Raw genomic sequence first — 20,115 nt, 5'->3', positions numbered from 1 at the left:
TTGCTTATGTGGTGCTGAGGAATCGAACCCAGGGCCTCAGGCATGCAAGGCAAGCGCTCTACCACTGAGCCACCTTCCCAGCCCAAATTCTTGATACATTATAATCAAGAGATTTCTTCCTTTGTTTAGATTCTGGGAATTTTTTTTTGTCAGTCGTGGGGCCTGAACTCTGGGCCTGGGCACTGACCCTCAGCTCTTCAGCTCAAGGCTAGCACTCTACCACTTGAGCCACAGTGCTACTTCCAGCTTTTTCTGCTTATGTGGTGCTTACGAATCAAACCCAGGGATTTGTGCATGCAAGGCAAGCACTCTATCACTGAGCCACCTTCCCAGCCCAGATTCTGGGACTTTTAAAATTAAATATTCCAAGTATTATTTGTTACACTGTAGAAACTCATTCATGATTCATACATACCCCCTATCCAATTGAGTAAACTTTGTGAAGATACTGACTGATGGGAAGTTAATTTTACATAACACAACTAATTCCATTTTCCTAACAAAATATTGGCAAGTTCTTATCTGCCTACTCTTTATAATACCTCAACTAGTTTATTCACTCAAGTGAGTCTCTATCCTTTTAATCTTCTCCAGGATGAACATTTCTTTGCTGTTTCCTCATAGGACATTGTTTGTACAATCAGCCTAGTTGTGCTGTTTTTAACTTCTTCTTTTAAATGATTGTTTCATATATAATGTTGGATCAAACCCAATATTCTTTGATATAGCCCCTGAAAAATACCATGGAGATCTAACCACTGCAAAGGTATTGACATGAGCTGATATCTCCTGTATTTGTCATCTTCATCTTATTATTTCAGCTATGCTATTTTCTTCTATCTCTACATACCAAGTGTAAATGAACTACTGAGAATCCTTAAGTATACTTTGTATTCTTATAGTTATCTTTCCAGTTCTAATTTTACCTGAGCAAACTATCAACCTGGCACAGATGTACTGGCCCTATACACACACACACACACACACACACACACACACACACACATACACACAAGGTCATATCAAGTGGGGCAACTTACAGTCAACTGTACAATAACATATTATTTAAGAAATAAAGCTAGAAAATATGTAGTTTTCAGTGGATAATGATAAGGCTTCAGTTGTTGTGGGGGAAAAGAGAGAGTTTAACAAACAGCTTGTTAAGTGTTTAAACCACTGGCTTCAGGTAGCACCACTATGATAATAACATGGCAGTTTTGTGCAAATGCCCCTGAAAGACAATTAAAAATAATTTGATTCTTGGACCTTACCAGCTTAGTTTCCATCATTCAAAGTAAAGAGTATAGTCTGTTGTTTTAATAGAAATATTCCCCTTGTTCCTTTCAAGCATTATTTAAAAGTTTGGGTTATCCTCAAGTGACCTTTTAGAATAGCTTAGAAGTCATAGGTGCTATTGTCTCCCAGCATGAAGTTTATGAAGAGCTAAAAATCAAAATTGTTCTGATATTGCCATCCCAGAATTATGAGCTTTATATACAAAAATGTATACTCTAGTGCTGCTATAATCAATGGTTCTGTTAGAAAAATTTGCCACTCATACAGAAAGGGTAATTGCACAGAACGGATTCTGTAACAGAATGGTGATTTGGAGTACTACAAATTATCTTAATTATTAATATTAACATATAGCCCAGTATGGGAACACTATAATCTAGAATAGAGCTAAGTTTTATATAGAATGTGGTTAACTTATTTTATGTGTGGTATTGTTCTAATATATTCTTACAGTTCAAAAGTGCTAATGCAGAAACCAGAGTCTATCCTGTTTTATGCCATTCACAACTGAGATTTGGGAATTCTAAAGGTTTATTGAAGTTTGTTTTTCTAATATGTGGCAACATCTGAACTTCAATAAGCCTTCCTGAATAGAAAATAGTTGTGTGTGTGTGTGTGTGTGTGTGTGTGTGTGTGTGTTTGCGTGTGCGCCAATCCTGGAACTTGAACTCTGAACTTATGTTCTGTCCCTGACCTTTTTTTGCTCAAGGCTAGCACTCTACCACTTGAGCCATAGCTCCACTTCTGGCTTTTTTTTTTTGTGGTTAATTGGATATAAGTCTTGTGGACTTTCCTACCCAGAATGGCTTTGAACCATTATCCTCAGATCTCAGCCTCCTGAGTAGCTACAGTTATAGGTGTGAGCCACTAGCGCCCGGCTAACAAATATTTTTTTTAAAAATTAAAAAAAGAATTTTTCAGGGACTGGGAAGGTGGCTCAGTGGTAGAGCACTTGCCTTGCATGCATGAGGCCTTGGGTTCAATTCCTCAGCACCACATAAGCAGAAAAAGCCAGAAATGGTGCCATGGCTCAAGTGGTAGAACATTAGCCTTGAGGTGAAGAACTGAGGGACAGCGCCCAAGCCCAGAGTTCAGGTCCCACGACCAACAAACAAAAAAATAAGCAAAAACCTATTATTCGGTACTGGATTTGAATTCTCTTGATAGGCAGGCATCTTATTGCATTCATACTCCAGCCCTTTTCGTTAATTTAATTATTCAATAAGGTCTTATGTTTTCCCCAAAGCCAGCTTCAAATGTCATCCTCTTACTTTGGATTTACGAATCACCACATCAAAGTTATTTGTTGAGATAGAATTTTGCTAACTGTCTTGCCTAGGCTGGCCTGCTCTTCTTCCTACCTCTGTTTCGGGTATAGCTAGGATTATAGGCCAATAATCCTGTGCTCTATCCCTAACAGGTCTTCTTAAAGGGAAAGTAGTACAGGCCATCATATTTAATTGATTTTTATATATTGGGTTTCTACAGTAAGGGTCTTACTTGCTCCCTTCCTTCAGTAGGATAATGGCAACATGGATTCGTTTCCTGAAGAAGATCAGCAGCAGGATGATGGTCCCTTCAAGGATGCTGAGTATTATCACTTTGAATAGGAAAAAAATATCAGTCTGTAATACAAATCGATATCACAGCAACAAAGTTTCAAAAGCACTGAGCTTCATGATTTTTTTTTCTGTCAAGGATCTGTCAAGGTTGACATTGCATAATCCAAGCAATGCCAGAACTCCACAAGGTTAATCTTAGAAATTTAATTTCAGGACCTCCACGAAATGCTAAGAAATCCAGACTAAACCCTTTAGGTAGAACTTGAACAGCTCATCTGGATGGTACTTAGGTTTGTAATAATGTAACATTTCAGTCTTGGGAGAAAGGAAGGAAAGGCTGCTTCAGGCAGTTCTACTTGTGACGTTTGTAATTTAAATTTTAATATAAAGGTGATGGACAGAAAGGTTACAGTTACATAAGTAAGGTAAGAAGCACATTCAGAAGGAACCTTTAAAGCTGTTCACATTACTCACCACGCCTCTTAGTCATCCCTGCTGACCGAAAGGGCAGGGTGTTAACTGCTATATTTTAACTTTGGTACTCCATCCAAACATAGCCACTTTTGATGGAAATGAATTATAAACCAACCCAATTTGGCCAATAAAATCCTTAATACATACAGAATCAAAACTAAGAAAATCTGATTTATTTTTAGACTGGAAGTTATATGAACTTAAAAAAAGCTGTGTCTAAACCAACTTTATGTGAGGAAAGTAAATCTTGAAAGGAGGAATTAAGTATGTATAATAAGAAATAAAGGGGAAATCTTGTGTGTTCTTTTGGCTTTTCTAGAATTCAGTGGAAGTCTGACTGTTGTTCTGGTCTTTTGAGTTTTATGAGCCATATTCTTGTAATACACCCCCTTCTCTATCCTCAAATTGTTTTGATTTTTCTATTCCATAGCTGAATTTTTTTTTTACTTTCAAAACACATAGTCTCAATAATTACATTTCTTTGACTCTAACAAACATCTTTGTTTAGTAAAAACTTTTTACAGAAAAGTAAATAAACCTTTTACTAAGTATCTATTTTTTAATTTTAAAGATGCAGTCTGATTTAAGAAATATTAAGAAATGGAAAGGTCAGGATCTTTAAAAATCAAGAAAATATGATGCTACAAATAAAAGCCGCTGAACATAAAAATAGATACTTGATAGAAAAAGCCTCCCACATGAAGGAGTGCCTCTTATGTTCTCCTTTGCTAAATATTTATTCTGCTTGTGTCTAAACAACTACAATGTTGATGACTTCATCCTATTGGCATACCATTGACATCTGGTACTAGTCATGGATCAGGTACTGTCACCAGATAAGTAGAACTCAGTTAACACAGAGATGTGGGGAAACTTAATAAGGCATCATCATATATTTAGATCTTTTAAACTGTGTATTTATTTTCTGAAAACTAACTCAAATCCAAAGTTGTGAAGGTTAATATGCTAGGATTGCTATCTTTGAATAAACTTAAGAAAATGAAATAAATCAGAATCACTACAGGTATCCTGAAATTGCATTATTAAACAACATTTTATCTTTCTCTTTCTGCCTTCATTTCTTCATCTGTTCCTTCCTTCCTTCCTTTCCTTTCTCTCTCCCTGTTGCTTCCTTTTTTCCTTCCTTCCTTCTTTCCTTCCTTCCTTCCTTCCTTCCTACCTTCCTTCTCTTTTGTTTTACTGCAGATCCTAGGGCTTGAACTCAGGGCCTAGGCACTGTCCCTGAGCTTTTGTGCTCTAGGATAGTGCTCTATTACTTGAGACACAACCCAACTTCTAAACTTCTTTTTTTGAGTATGTGGAAAATTAAAGATAAGAATCTCATGGACTGTCCTGCTCAGGCTGTCTTCAAACTGCAATTCTCAGATCTCAGCCTACTAAGTAGCTAGAATTACAGACATGAACCACTAATGTCCAGCCAAAGATGACTTTTTAAAGAACATTAATTATATTACATTAAAGAACACAAAACTAGAAAATATGAGGAATACTATAATAAAACCATTCTGAAGATATATAAGATTAAAGTTGTTTTGATATCATCTCAAAGACTTCAGTAGGTAAATTTATTTCTAGTTTTTTTTACAATTGCTACAATAAATAGCTTAAATGTCTTGCTATGAAGAAACCCTCTGATTTCTTATTTTCTTTTGAAACAAGTTTGAAAAAGCAAACATTTGTTTCTTTGTAAATTTTCTTAGCATCAAGTTAATGTTTTTACTAAAGATTCATAATTGAGCCATTTGAAGGTAAATGGCTGGCAAACCTTGTAGAATAGTATTTTCTCAGGATATACAATAAACTTTCCTCAATGACTTTTTCATTTCCTATAGTCTATAGACACTTGACTAATTACATTAGTGATAAGAACACTTATCAATACATTTGTTGCACAGACTAAAATATATCTTAGATAAAAGACACTTTCTCATTATTAAAATTTTAAAAATTAGTCTTTAAAATCTACTTACTTATTGAGAACCATGTTTGTTTCAATTGGAAGTATATGCTAATATTAGTCTGAATCCCAATATCATAAACACTTAATGAAGAATTTGGATTGTCCTCAAGTTTGTTGTATTCACGATAACAGTACCATATTCCTTGAAAAGAAAAGAAAAAAATCTATATATTTATCACACATGTCTACATGAAACCAATCAGTATAGTCATTTCTGCAAAGTAGGATTTATACTTACACAGTGAATATTTTATTTGGATCTGATAGTCTAAATGTGAAACTTTCTAGTCCTAATAATAATTTTTATTTTAAAATATCTTTAGTCTGATATTATACAGCTTTTACAGCCTCTCTTTTGTTTAACAAATATCGCTTTTTTTTTTTTTTAGTCCCGTTGTGGGGCCTGAACTCTGGGCCTGGGTGCTGTCCCTCAGCTCTTCAGCTCAAAGCTAGCACTCTACCACTTGAGCCACAGCACCACTTCTGGCTTTTTTCTTTTTGCTTATGTGGTGCTGAGGAATCGAACCCAGGGCCTTATGCATGCAAGGCAAGCACTCTACCACTGAGCCACCTTCCCAGCCCCTGAAAGAGATTCTTTTTACCTCTGTTTTATTATTCATGAGACATGAGAACAGTGGCTATTAGGGAAAAGAATAGAGTACTTACTTCTTAAGATAATTAAGAAAATAATTTTTAAAAGAGAGATATGTGTAAAATTACAAATATTTTTCCAAAATTTTAATGATTATTTTTGGCAGTTATTTAAGGCAAGTAAATGCTTTCAGGAAATTGATAATGGTAATTAAAGTAGATTATTCCAGTATTTGGCAATTAGGAGAAATGATGCTTACCGTATCCTAGAATTCCAAGCACACCCAACATGAAGAACCAGAAGAGAAATCCAGCTGTGTACCTCAGGAGCATCAAAAATACCCAACTAAGGATCATGGAGATAGTCAGGCCACTGGAGGAAAAAAAAAGGGAGAGAGAGAGAGAGAGGGGTCAAGTATGCTAAGCACAACATCATACAAGTACCAGACAAGGTCTTTCTTATTCAAAATGATTCCTATTCTTTTATTTTACCTGATTATAGAAACATGCGCAAGATGAAAGAGTCTAAACAATGGTTTTCATGAAGACTCCCACATCAAAGTGTAGACCAATCGAGGACTTTATTTGGGAGATATCTTTGAGTGCCTAAGTGTAGAATATTACTCACTGTTCAAAAAATTGTGATTCCCTGAACCTATGAGTTTGATCTGCTTGCTACAATTGTCATATTTATTTTTCTTTCACATTTTCTTCCTAAGTAATAAATTACAAATATATTAATAATAAATTACAATTCATCATGTACCCATGATGAATCAGTGTTTTTTTCTGAACCTGGTGACTAATGGAAATCATCTATATGGATGTATGGAGTAAAGGTTGTACACTCAAGGCAAAAGGCCAAGAAAAATGACTGCAGAGTTCCTGGAGTCATGATTTTGTACTCATTATCACTATGACTTACTTATCTTAAATAGTTTGCAATGCTAGACATTTCTTGCCTGTTCCTGCTTTCTGAGGGCCATTATTTAGAGCATCTGTAGGGTTCCTGAATCTTCTGGTCCATATGACTTCTCAAGAAATTAACAGCATAAAAATTCTCTGTTTAATTTCTCCCTGGAATTGGTCTAGCTGCTAAAGAAACTCTTCACTCCTGCTCTTCCCACTGCCCTCACCATGTCCAGGTTGTAGTGACAATGGGGTCTCTGTTGATGTTGTTTCCTCAGTGACAACTCATTAAGTTTGGAAACTTGGCTGACTTGGTGACATATCCAGAGCTATCTACAAATTTTCAATCACAACCACTGACAGAATGGGTTCTCAAGTTTTATCTTTTTTCAATTTTGGGTGGTAGTAGAGTTTGAACTCAGGGATTTACACTTGTTAGATACACTTGCTAGATACACCTTTAATTATATTTGGGATAGGGTCTCACATTTATTCCCAGCCAGCCTGAACTATGATCCTCATTTATACTTCCCACTTAGCTGAAATGACAGGCATATACTATCACATCTAGCTTTTTATTGGATGATGGGAGGGGCCTTGTGAAATTTTTGCCCAGGATAGCTTTTAACCTTAGGTCACCCAGTCTCCATGTAAATAATAGTGTGAGTCACCTACTGGTTTTCACATGTTATCTTAAAACAACTCAGTTGTTTTTGTCACTAGATAGAAGACAGCATAGTGTCAAACCATCTTCTCAATCTTATAGTCTATGTTTTTAACTTCCAAAATCCATTCCCTTGTAAATCTCTATATCGTTAATGCTAAGTCTATTCTTTGAAGGATTATTCTTTGATATAGTCCAAGGGAAAATATTTTAAAAGATTGGAGTAGGAAAAGAAAGTTGTTTTTTAAAAAAATTATTTCACAAAAGTTCTAACGTAAACACAAAGTCTCATAATATTAGTACATTAGCTCTCCCTTTATAAAATAAAAGGGAGCAGAAGTTTGAAAATAAAGATAAGACTTGAATCTCTTGTGGCCTGAGTGGTTTACAGAGGGAATTTCAGTATGTGTCTGAGTGTGGTGGGTTGGAGAGTCCATAATAAAATACACATACTTAAATATAGATATAAAAGCAAATTAAAATGGAAATCCCTCAGTACAACTACTTAAATATAAATAAATACATACATACATACATACATACATGGAAATGGTCTAAGTGACTTGTCTGACCACAAGCCAACTAGTCAAACTACAGTGAAGTATAGACTATGATATATAGCAGATTTATCATATATATGTGGATATATATATATAGAGAGAGACAGAGAGAGAGAGAGAGAGAGAGAGACTGACTATGATATAGTAGATATATCCTAACACACCTACTGGCTGCAATTCTAAAGACAAAGGATGAAAATGAATAAACTCAGAAAACAGTCTAGTTATACAGCTCTAAAAAGCACTAGAACTTCATATATAATACAAAATTTTAAATTCAGTAAGCTTCATTCAGTTTAAGTTTCATTCAGTTTAATATGTGGAATCTAAGTAGTTTCCCCTAGTGATTTCATAACTGTTCCTCAATCCTACATTTTTTTGATGTTCTAAAAACTAGAATAAAAGTCAGGAAAGTAAACATGACCTAGGTCTGGCTAGAATCATAAAGATTTGACAAGTTTATAAGAGGAAGGGATATATAATTATATATAATTATAATATATAACATATAATTATATATAATTACATATCTATATACAATGCTCATTATACATTATATATGAATATTATATATTATTATTAATATATAGCAATTGTATATTAATTAATATATTATAAATTATGTGCCTATAATTATGTGTCTATATATATTATAGATTATGTATCTGATTATATATATTATATATAATTACATTATGTAAATTTTATATTATATAATATATTATAATTATATTACTATATAATTATATATTAGGTAATATATAATTACAGAATGCTAGGTGCTATATAGATGATAAGTAGATATGTGTATGTAGAGGTGTATGCACACACATGATTGACGTAAGGACAAAGATGGGGAAATAATTTATCTGGTGAAGACTAGAAAGATTTCGTACTATGAAACTGATTTTATAGGATGAGGTAGAGCAACGTGAGAAGCATGATACACAAGAAACAGAACAGAATGTGCTATGATATAGGATTTGATGGACTAGGGACAGACATATTACTTGGTATATTAAGAATATATAAAGTTGATCAGAAAATATAGATGGGATAAATTTGAAAAGCTTAGTTGGAATAGACTATCAGGGACCTCAGAAATGTCATAAGAATTTTTAACTTTAGTTTTCATCACTAGAGAACCATAAAAACTTGTAAGCTCTAGAAAATAGCATAAGAGAGCCAGTTGCTCATAATAAACATTGGTCAAACATATTTATACTGCCGTAGGTAAGTTCTGCCTTTATCTTTCCAGGAATCCAGGAAAGTTTTAAAAACCTGCCCATTCTTCATAGATGTTTTTAGCTTCTCACTACAATGAGCTTTAATAATAGCAACTATTATATGGTACATGTTTAGAAATTAGGAATGATCCTTTGGATGCAAAAAGAGAAATAACACCATGTCTACACACTGAACCATGTGAAGAACAATATGCATACTGCTGAATGTGCATTCCTTTTATTTTAGTGCCAATACTGGGGCTTGAACTCAGGGCCTGGGCACTGTCCTTAGCCTTTATGCTCAAGGTTAGATTTCTACCACTTGAGTCACAGCTCTACTTTGAGGGGTTTTTGTTTTTGGTTTTTGTGCCACTTTTGGGGCTTGAACGCAGGGGCCTGGGCACTGTCCCTGAGCTTCTTTTGTTCAAGGCTAGTGCTGTATCCCTTGAGTTACAACTCCACTTCAGTCTTTTTTTGGTAGTTAGCTACAGCTCCACTTCAGTCTTTTTTTTTTTTGCTAGTTAATAGGCGTTAAGAGTTTCATGGGATTTCTTGCCCAGGCTGGCTTTGAACCATTATCCTCATATCTCTGTAATATAGGATTACAGGGAAAAGACATAGGCAGCTGGCTTTTACAACATTCTGTTAATGCCAGACATATTTTTAAATATCTTTGCTTAATCCTTAACCCATCTCAAAAAGAAAATGGCACTACTTGAGATCTCAATCAACTTTTTACCCAGAAATAAGAATAAGAATAAAGAACTTGAAATGTTCCACAAAGGTAAAATCAGCAGAGTTCTGGAGAAGAAACATCATGTGTTTTCACTTACATGAGAATCCAATACCAAGTTGTTGCATAGTCTTCAAACACTTTCATTGCAACTGTCCTTGCATCAAGGATTTTATTGATGCCACTAAATTCAAAGAAGAAAAATTAATTATTTTGAGACTCACACTCAAAAAGAGATGCTCTTGGGACAAAGTAGATGTCCCAAGCTGCTTTTCAAGGCATGCTTATAGAAACCCTCTAGTAGTAGTGTTCCATTTTATAGCCACATCAGTTCATAAAACCTCATTTCAGTGAGCCTGCAAAGGTGGATGAGCCTGCAAAAGTGTATAAACTTTGCAAAGATTGGCAGAGCTACACACAGAGAACCTAGCTTTCAGAAACACTGGGTAGATCATTTTGCAGTTCATGCTGCATATTCTCATTTATTGTAGAAACCTCACTGTGTAAAATTAAAGGTCAAGATCAGCTTTTAATTTATGAAACTTAAAAAGTTGAGAAGACACAGGACTTCAATCCTCCTTTCTGTTCCAGTGGCAACCATATAACTGTAAAGCATGATTGAACACACACCTAGGAGTGTTCTAAACCATTGTCATCTAACTTGTTAAATTATCAAGGTAAGCCCACTCATACAAGCCTAGAATTTCCAGACCTTCCCTCATGTGCCCTGATCACAACACTCTCCTCTTCCTTAAAGGAACCACTATCTAGACCATTGTGACAATATTGTTTTCTAAGTAAAAAAAAACAGTGTTATTGGCCAAGTTAATTTAGTTTTACTTCTTTTTCATTTTATATCAATGGATTTCTTTTACAGATCTTTACACCCATATGGCTGTTCTATTCTAACTATGCCTGAGCTCTACTCTACTTGTTAATTTTTTTAAGAAGAAGAAAAAATTAGAATATTTCTAGTTTAAATGTCTAATTTAGCACATGAGTTATGCAGTGTCATTTTGTATGTTTATGCCTGTGCACATATGAATGTGAACACCAAATGCGGAGATACTTCTCCATAATGTATAGTAGTATGTATGTACATCAAAAGAAACATCAAATTTACTTCTTTATCATTCATATGTAGGACTTTGATATGCATAATCACATCTTTATGGTACATTTCTTTTACTACTGATAATGAGAGCCTTCACTATTTTGATTGTTCTTTCTAATTCATTCTGATTCCTCCTCTTCACTTACTTTTCTTCATGAATATCTACCAAGTTTCCACTATCTGGAGCAATTTGTACATTTCACTGTGACACATAATTCTATTCCCATAACCGTAGGCCTCTGGAAAGCTTTCCTATTGGGTTCAATAGAAGCATGCATTGAAACTGAAGATAGATATATAAACCAGTGTACTTTGCAGCCTCTCTGAGTTCTACAGCATTTCTTGTCTTTCCACTTCCATCTTCGAACAGTATTCTGCTCCCTACTGTTAAAGTGCCATTTCTCGTGGAGAAGTCAGGGAAACACCGGTGGAGAACTGTGAAAGTAAAGCACAAGGACAAGGGTCACTCTTCTACCTCTTCCACAATGCTCTCCATTCTAACACTTCCTGTTATTTATAATTAGTTCCTCTGAACATGTAAATTGCTTGAAAAAGATAGCTTTTTGCCCTTTATATGATTATTGAAAGGTTTTCTGATGCTTCTCAGAATAAAATGGACAGCAAATAAGATCACAATATGAAGCAATATTTTAAACCTGCTGACTTTTTAAAATACACACAATAGAGGGATCAATTTGCCCTCACTTATGACTAGACACTATACCTTATTCATTTGTGAATCCTCATTGTACATTTTCAATTGAATGACTTAGCCAAATTACACTTGTAAGGTTAAGACTATGTCTTACAGTTTTATACCTACGGCACCTGCCAGGACTAAAGATTTATTTTTATCTTTCTAGATCAAACTTCTAATATTATTCTTGGCTACCAATAGCCATTGCCTACTGCTTTCTGATGAATAATATTTGTAGAACAAGCTTTGCTCAGAGGTTTTTAATGACCCAGACAAGAGTAAAGGGAGCATTTAAGAAATGTATATGGCAGTAGCTACTCTAATGCATGTGTCTTTCTTCTTAAAAGAAATAGATACTTGAACAACAACAAATATTGTCAGGGATCTGGGGGAAAAGTAATCCTATGCACTACACTGCTGGTGGGAATGTCACCTAGTACAACCACTCTGGATAGCAGTCTGGATGTTCCTCAAAAAATTAAACATAGATTTTCCCTATAACTCAGCCATACCACCCAAATGCCCTACAACAGGTGAATGGATCCAAAAGATGTGGTAACTATACACAATGGATTTACAAAGTCATTAGAAGATATAATATTATGTCATTTACAGGGAAATGGATGGACCTAGACCAAATCATGTTAAGTGAGGTAAGCCAAATTCAGAGAGACAAACAATGCCTGTTTACTTTCTGATACAAAAGTTAAATCTAATATACACTGGAATATGATAAATTAAACAGGACTCTAGGCATTCACACAATGAAACCAAAGGAGGATATTCTTAGGAGAGGAACACAAAAGTGCAATGTCTATGTGCATCTGATCATAGAAAATAGTATTAATTGAAATGAACTCCACGAAATGGTATTTTTTTCTTCATTGCTGATTTCATTTCTGTTTTTTCTCTTTTTGTCTTGTTTGTTCATTTTTTTCAGGGGGGCACTGAAATGGTGGGACAAAGGGTGAACAAATGCATCAGTAATATTCACTAGACACTATGTTAAAATGAACTATATAACTTGAGCATGGGTACAGGAGGGAAAAACTAGGAGAGAGTGCAGGAATAATAAATAATAATAACAATAAAAATTTTAAAAGACATTGAGATACCACCTCACTCCAAGAATGCCATTGCCCCATTTGTTAGGAAATGGAAAGGCTTGGAAAAAATTATATTAAGTGAAGTAAGCCAGGCCCAAAGAAACATAGGTCCCATGGTTTCTCTTATTTGCAATATCTAGTATATGTCTGAGTCAAGCAGGAAAGTTCAGATAAGTTGATGTTAGGGAAATGAACCCTAAGATATGTATTCAAATGTTTTTTTTTCTTTCATGCGATTGTTTCTAACACATTTATAAGATGATTTCTTTGTTGCTTTGTATGTCCCTCCCCCACAGTATAACCCCTGCTTTCACTGTATTTGATGTCGGTATAATTTGTGGAGGGGAAGGGGAAAAACAAATTGTTCAAGTAGGGATACAGGTGGACCCATTGCAACAATGAGATGTACAAGTCATTATGTCAAAAAATGAACTTTACAACTTTGGTGGGGGGTGGTAGCAGGGAGGATTGGGTGGGGGGGCGGGGGAAGGATGGGAATGGATGGGAAGGGGAAACAAAGGAGGAGGCTACAATGCTTGATAAGAAATGTATTCATTATCTTGCTCATGTAATTGTAACCCCTCTGTACAGTATTTCACAATAAAATTTTTAAAAAATCTAGACAAAAAAATTAAAAAGAAATACTCATTGTAGAAACACAGAGTAACAGAAAAAAAGAATAAAGAAGACTGGAAATGCCCACAATTTTACCACACACTCTAAGCCATCTCTTAATACTATAGTGTATTTCTTTCTCTTCAAAAAATTTATTTTTGTTCATTTTAACTTCTATATGCTTATCATGATATATCAATCTGCATTTATTTAATATTTGAGCTTATTGATGCATGTTATTGCAGTATTTACATTTAATAATTCTAAAATAGTTTGTGTAATGAGTGCATTGCATTACTTCAAGATTTTATCATTTTCATTATAGCAGTGTTTTTGTTTTACTTTTCTCTTTGTTTTAGTGTTTGTTTTATATTATTTTTATTGTTGCTACTATTACTTTGAATGAATATTTTTAAGTCCTAGACAAGGACTTAAACTTGGTACCTGATGCCTTCCAACTAATGCTTTCAAGCTAGTGGCTCTATGAACTGAGACATGCCTCCAACCCCTTTCGTGGATATTTTGATGGATATCTTTATGAAAAGTTTCTCTCTGCAGTTAGACTTATGTCCTTAAGAAAGGAAAATGAATCCTCACTTCATTATTTTCTAAACTGAGAATTAGACTGATTAAAGTTTAAAAATTTTAAGAAATAAAATAAGGTTCATTAACAAGACATAAAGATTTAAATGCAAATTGTAAAGACTAGTATATTCCCTGCACACTCACTCCTCAGGTTATTTCTAATCAAACTCTAGGCTTAATACAGAAAAAATTTATATAAATGTGTGTACATATGTATGTGTGTGTGTGTGTGTGTGTGTGTGTACACACACATACATGAGTGAGTTTGCTCTTATATAGCTTCATAAACTTCCAGATAATTGACTTGATAAGTTTTTTAAAAAATTCAGGATTTTTCTTGTATGTTTATGAAGTGAAAGCCCAAATCTCACTGAGCTTAGGTGGAAATGATTCTGACTGGAGAGAGGGAATGGGATTTACATTCATTTCCTCCTTATTTTATGACCTAGGGCCAGTTATCAGACCATTCCTGGCCCCAGCCTATTATAACATAAGGAGACTTAATTCAACTTGGTAACTTTGTAGGTTCTGTTTTCCTTTTCCCTCCCTCCCTCACTCCCTTCTTCCCTCCCTTCTCTCTCCTTCCTTCCTTCCTTCCTTCTCCTTCTTTCCTTCCTTTGTCTCTTCCTTCCTTCCTTCCTTCCTCTCTCTCTTCCTTCCTTTCCTTCTTCCTTCCTTTCCTTTGCTCTTCCTTCCTTTCCTTTGCTCTTCCTTCTTTCCTTCCCTCCTTCCTTCCTTCCTTTCTTCCTTCCTTCTTTTCTTCCTTTCTTTCTTCTTTTTTTCTCTCCTAGTGCTTAAGCCAGGGTTTGAACTCAGTGCCTTATCTTTTACTTTGGCTTTTTCTCAGTGCGGGTGCTCTACCATTTGAGCCATGCTTCCACTTCCAGTTGTTGGCTAGTTAACTGGAGTTAAGAGTCTCCCAAGATTTGTCCGGCTGAACTGGCCCCAAACGTTGATCTTTAGATCTCAGCCTCCAGAGTAGCTAGGATTACAGGCATGAGTAACCAGTGCCTAGCAATTCCTGGTAAAATTCATCATCACTTACAAGGTCTGCTTGGAAACACTGCTGTTGGACAGTCACCATTCAATAAGACTTCTGTGAGAGACTGAAACAGAGGAAGAACATGTTAACACACCAATGATTGTATGATAACTACTTTCATGCTCAATATAAAAATTTCATTCTTTAAAAATTGAACTCTTTCAATTTCATTATTCTGAATAATTCCCTCAATACTAGTAATTATAAGATTACTACAAACCATTTCTTGCTTGGAAAACTCTTTTATATACTTTAATAAGATCAATAGTAATAAAATCTGACTCCCTGAAGCCAAGTGGCACCCAGAAAAGTGCATGAGTAAAGTCTCTGATCTTTCACTGTTTTTCTGGAAAAACAGCATCTTCTCTGACCTACCAACTATTAATATAATAAAGCTTTAGAAATCCCTTATAAATCTCCATCTTTTTTTTTCTTTTTAAGGGGTTATTATCAGGGTGGGCTTTGATGTAAACTTCTTGTTACTGAGTTTCCACATTAGTGAAATAGTGTTGGTAGAGGACATTAAATCCTAGCTCTTAGCTGAAAACAGAACAAAACAAAACATGTACAGAACTTGTTCATGTCAGTGAATAGCTGAAAAGCTAACTTATCAGACTTAGCAGTTTTTCATAATATACCCAGTTTATAGAATGATATTTTATGAATGGTATGTGTTTTATGAGTTCACACGTACATTTTGTTTTAATGGAACAATGCCTTTAATAACCATTTCCTAGATGCAGGAACTTGTTCAGTAATAAATGAGTCATATTACACTTGCAACTTAAAAAAAGTTAAATTTGTCTCCAGTTTTAAGCTTAAATACACATACCTTGGCAGGCTGAGCAGTGGGCTTACAGAATTGACGGTAGTATTCCCAATAACTTTTGTCTGTTTTGGACAAAAGTTGCATTTCCAGATAAGTTAAAAATTTTTCTGGGCACTTAGAAACACAGACCTGGGGATTAAAGGAACATAAAGATGTGTGGGAACTGAGTTGAACACAAATGAGATATGTATATAGGACAAGACTTCTGACGTATCCCCCAAAGTAAGGAGCAAAGCACTATCTCCCATCTACAGAGCACAAGGACATTTTCTAGACTTTCATGAATTAAATTCCATATAATTTCCAATCTCTACTCAGTGTGCTATGATGTTGTTGTCGTGTTAAAACAACAAGGTGTTGTACAGTAATTGACTTATTAACTCTTTCTTTTATCTGTGCTGGTACTGGGGATGGAACTCAGGGCCACATGCTCTTGCTTGGCTCTTGGTCACATCTCCACTCCAAGATGGTGAATTGGAGTTAAGAGTCTCAAGCATTCAGCCTCTTGAATTTGTGTAGGATGTATGAATGTATCAATTCAGCTCTTGAGTAGCTAGGATTATAGGTATGAGCCACTGGTGCCCGGCTATATTTAATTTTTGATTTTATGACAATTGTAAATTTACATGTAGCTGTGAGAAATAATAGATTACTCAATGGCAATAATTTGCACAACTATAACAAAATATTGCAATCAGTAAATGTATATTGCTATAATCTCTTATTCTTAGATTGTTAATCTGTCGAAGTAATCTCAGATTTATATCCACCTATGTATGTGTATGTGTGTGTATGTGCCTAAGAGAGAATATTGTAGAGAATATTGTAGAATCAACTTAAAAAGCCAAAGAACTATATGGGAATATTCACATGTGCAATATGCTTTCTTTTGTTTCAGAAGAAGGTTACAATTATCAATGCAAATGGCAAAAGTTGGATATGATTGGAGCTAAATTGTATAAATCGTTTACATATTAGGAGATAATACACAGACAGTTAACCTTCATTTGTTTACTCATATGATGCTGAAAAAAACTAGTTTCCCATTTGGACATGTTTCAGTGGATTTATAAAAATAAATAGAAAAATAATAATGCTTTATATGCTTTGTATGATAGTACCCAACTGTTTTGGGGTATTGGGACAATTTCCACACTTACAAATGCATACACAATTATACCACATATATAAAAGTGTTGAGAATGTAACATATAAAGGAAAGTAATTTTTTAATGTGGCTTGTTAAGGAGAGTTGCATATGCCAGACACTGTGGTTCACACCTGTAATCCTAGCTACCCAGGAGGCTAATATCTGAGGATCTCAGCCAGCCAAGGCAGTAAAGCCAATTACCACCAAAAAGCCCAAAGTAGAGCTGTGGCTCAAGTGGTAGAAAATTGGACTTGAGCAAAAAAGCTCAGAGAGAATGCCTAGGCCCTGAGTTCAAACCCCCAAGGCTGGCATAGGCGGAAGAGATAAGGAGAGAGGGAGGGAGAGAAGAGAGAGAAAGAGAAAGAGAGAGAATCATAGCAAGTTTTCTTCCAGACATAAATGTTACAATACAAACAAAACAATATAGCAACTGTTCTTTAGTATTTCCATCTATCAGACCAATTTGTTTACTCTAAATAGGTTGCTCATTAGTAGCAATCAACATGTAATTAGCCCAAACTGAAGGTTACATTGGGGTTGTATTTCCTAGTTGATCACAGTCTGTCATTTAAATACTTGTGACACATGCCTGGACAATGATGGCAGTTAACTAAAACATATAACATACAAAGATAACTCAGATCAGGAGGTACACCATTGTCTGGTGCTGCATTATTAGCAGTTAAAATATATGCTGACTCAATTCTGTCTCTGTGTACCACAAAGGGTACTCTGAAAATAATGTATCTATCAATATTTTTTTCTGCCAATATTTTTATATCTTCAATGCAGATTGGCTTAGCTTCCTAATAAGATTTGATAGCTGGGAGTGTGAGTTGCATTGAAGATTAAAATATTATATTTACTATGAAAAAAGGGGATCTGATAAATCATTCTTAAAATGTAACAAATAAGCATATACTCTGTAAGTTAAATGGAACAGAGAATAGTCCAGTGGAAAAATTCCTTAATGGAGTATAGGAAAACATTCATTCATTCATTTGATAAATATTTACTGACCACCACCTACCTGAGCCTGCTCCAGGCACTAAGAACAGAGTAATGAACAAAATAGAGATCTTAGCCCTCAGGCAATGTGCCTTCTAAATAGAGAGACAGATAATGAAGAAATATAAGCAATATTTTTATTATAAAGCAGTAACAAAAGCTATAGAAATAAATAAGGCAAAAAGAAAGATAGAGTTGAGGAATGACTGAGTGAGATTCCAGTAAGCCTCACTAAGCAGGTGACCTTTGTAGAAAAACTTGAACATTAATGACCCAGCCAGGCAGTCATGTAAAGGAAGTATTCTAGGTAAATTGAATAGGAAAGGCAAAACCTTGGTGGCCAAAGCTGGCCTGCATCCTTAGAAGAACAACAAATGGTCTATAGGACTCAAGTATCAGAGTTCAAAGGAAGTGTCATACAATGTAGTCAGATAGTGGGTGAGATTATGAAGAGTTCCCTAAGGAAGATGCTAGTGATTGGACATAGGAACTTTAGTATGGTTAAAGGAGCCATTTGACATTATGTCTTAAATTTAGAGGACTATTGTATTTTTCTAGGAATACATAACTCCTTAGATTCAGGTATGGAGTATGGACAGCAACATTTAGCTAGGGATAACATTTGGTCAGGAAAGTACAGAGAGTGTAAAGGAAATGAGGGATTAAGTAGGAGTATGGTTTCATAAGGGTAAATGTGAGGAAGCTGAATGGTATCATGAAGAAGTAAGTGGGTATGAAGGTTCACATGAGATAGAAGAATCACTGGAGCTGGAATGTTAGAATCACTAGGTCTGGAATGTTAGAATCAGAGAGGATAGATAGAGGACCACTCGAAATTGAAATTATAAAAGGCGATAGTTATTGGTACAAACAAGGTGAAGAATTTGATCTTGGAAGAGTAGGAAGAAGTGGTCACAAGAACTAAGATCTAGTTCTTCTTTGAACTAATTCTAGAAAAGATCTTTGAATATATGGGAACAAGAAGTGAGTCAGGAGTTCTGCTAAGTTTGTTAGGTTGCCATAATATCAAAGAAATAATGAGCTAGCCTAGAAAGGCCTTTCTCTGTTCATCTCTGAGGCACTAAACTGCATGGCTGATGGATGAGTAGAATTCTACTGTGTGTATATGCCACATTTTCTTGATCCATTCGTTCACTGAGAGGCATCTGGACTGATTCCATACCTTAGCAATGATAAATAGTGTTACAATTCAACAAGGTTGTGCTGATGGTTTTATTGTAAACTTGTTTGTGTTCCATTGGATAAATGCCCATGAGTAGGATTGATGGGCAGCTCCATGTTTCGTTTTTTGAGGACTCACCCTATTGCTTTCCAGAGTGGTTGAACAAGCTTACATTCTCACCAGCAGTGTAATAGAGTTTCCTTTTGTTCGCCAGTATTTGTTATTCTCAATTTTCTTGATATTGGCCATTCTAACTGGGATGAGGTAAAATCTCAGTGTTCATTTGATATTGTACTGATCTTAAGGGAATGGAAAGACTTGGAAAAAATTACGTTAAGTGAAATAAGCCAGACACAGATAAACAAAAGTTGCACAGTTTCCCTCATTTGTGGTAGTTAGAATATACTTATAAATCTATAAGTGAGCACACTGGGTGGTATGCAAGGGGTTACAAAAGACTCTATGGGAGAGCTCAAATAGTAAAATTCTTTAGAAAGACTAAGTCAAATAAAGGGAATCCAAATAGGGAAAGAAGAAATAAAACTCTCCCTATTTGCGGACGACATGATCTTGTATTTAAAAAATCCCATAGACTCCACTCAAGCTGATTCAAAACTTTGGCAAAGTAGCAGGGTATAAAATTAACCCCCCAAAATCAATGGCCTTTCTGTATGCCAACAATGAGAAAAGTATGGCTGAAATTAGGAAAGCAACTCCATTTGTAATAACCCCACAAAAAATAAAATACCTAGGAATTAACTTAACCAAAGAAGTGAAGGACCTCTATGAT

General features: G+C 35.1%; 1 protein-coding gene across 1 annotated transcript in view; it reads right to left on the bottom strand.

The window, feature by feature from the left end:
- Positions 1–20,115, bottom strand: part of Slc44a5 (solute carrier family 44, member 5) — a 74,709-nt gene that overhangs the window by 15,415 nt on the left and 39,179 nt on the right. Inside the window, exons 6-12 of the mRNA XM_013035877.1 lie at positions 15,988–16,113; positions 15,159–15,219; positions 11,422–11,545; positions 10,097–10,180; positions 6,165–6,277; positions 5,324–5,455; positions 2,797–2,896 (exon numbers count right to left, since the gene is read on the bottom strand). Coding sequence (XP_012891331.1) covers positions 2,797–2,896; positions 5,324–5,455; positions 6,165–6,277; positions 10,097–10,180; positions 11,422–11,545; positions 15,159–15,219; positions 15,988–16,113 — 740 coding nt within the window. The remainder of the gene's footprint in view (positions 1–2,796; positions 2,897–5,323; positions 5,456–6,164; positions 6,278–10,096; positions 10,181–11,421; positions 11,546–15,158; positions 15,220–15,987; positions 16,114–20,115) is intronic.

The sequence above is a fragment of the Dipodomys ordii genome, unplaced genomic scaffold (genome assembly GCF_000151885.1).
Source record: "Dipodomys ordii isolate 6190 unplaced genomic scaffold, Dord_2.0 Scaffold228, whole genome shotgun sequence".
NCBI classification, from domain to species: Eukaryota; Metazoa; Chordata; class Mammalia; order Rodentia; family Heteromyidae; genus Dipodomys; species Dipodomys ordii.
The sequence above is the reverse complement of the archived record's forward strand: the minus strand, read 5'-3'. Positions and strand labels throughout refer to the sequence as shown.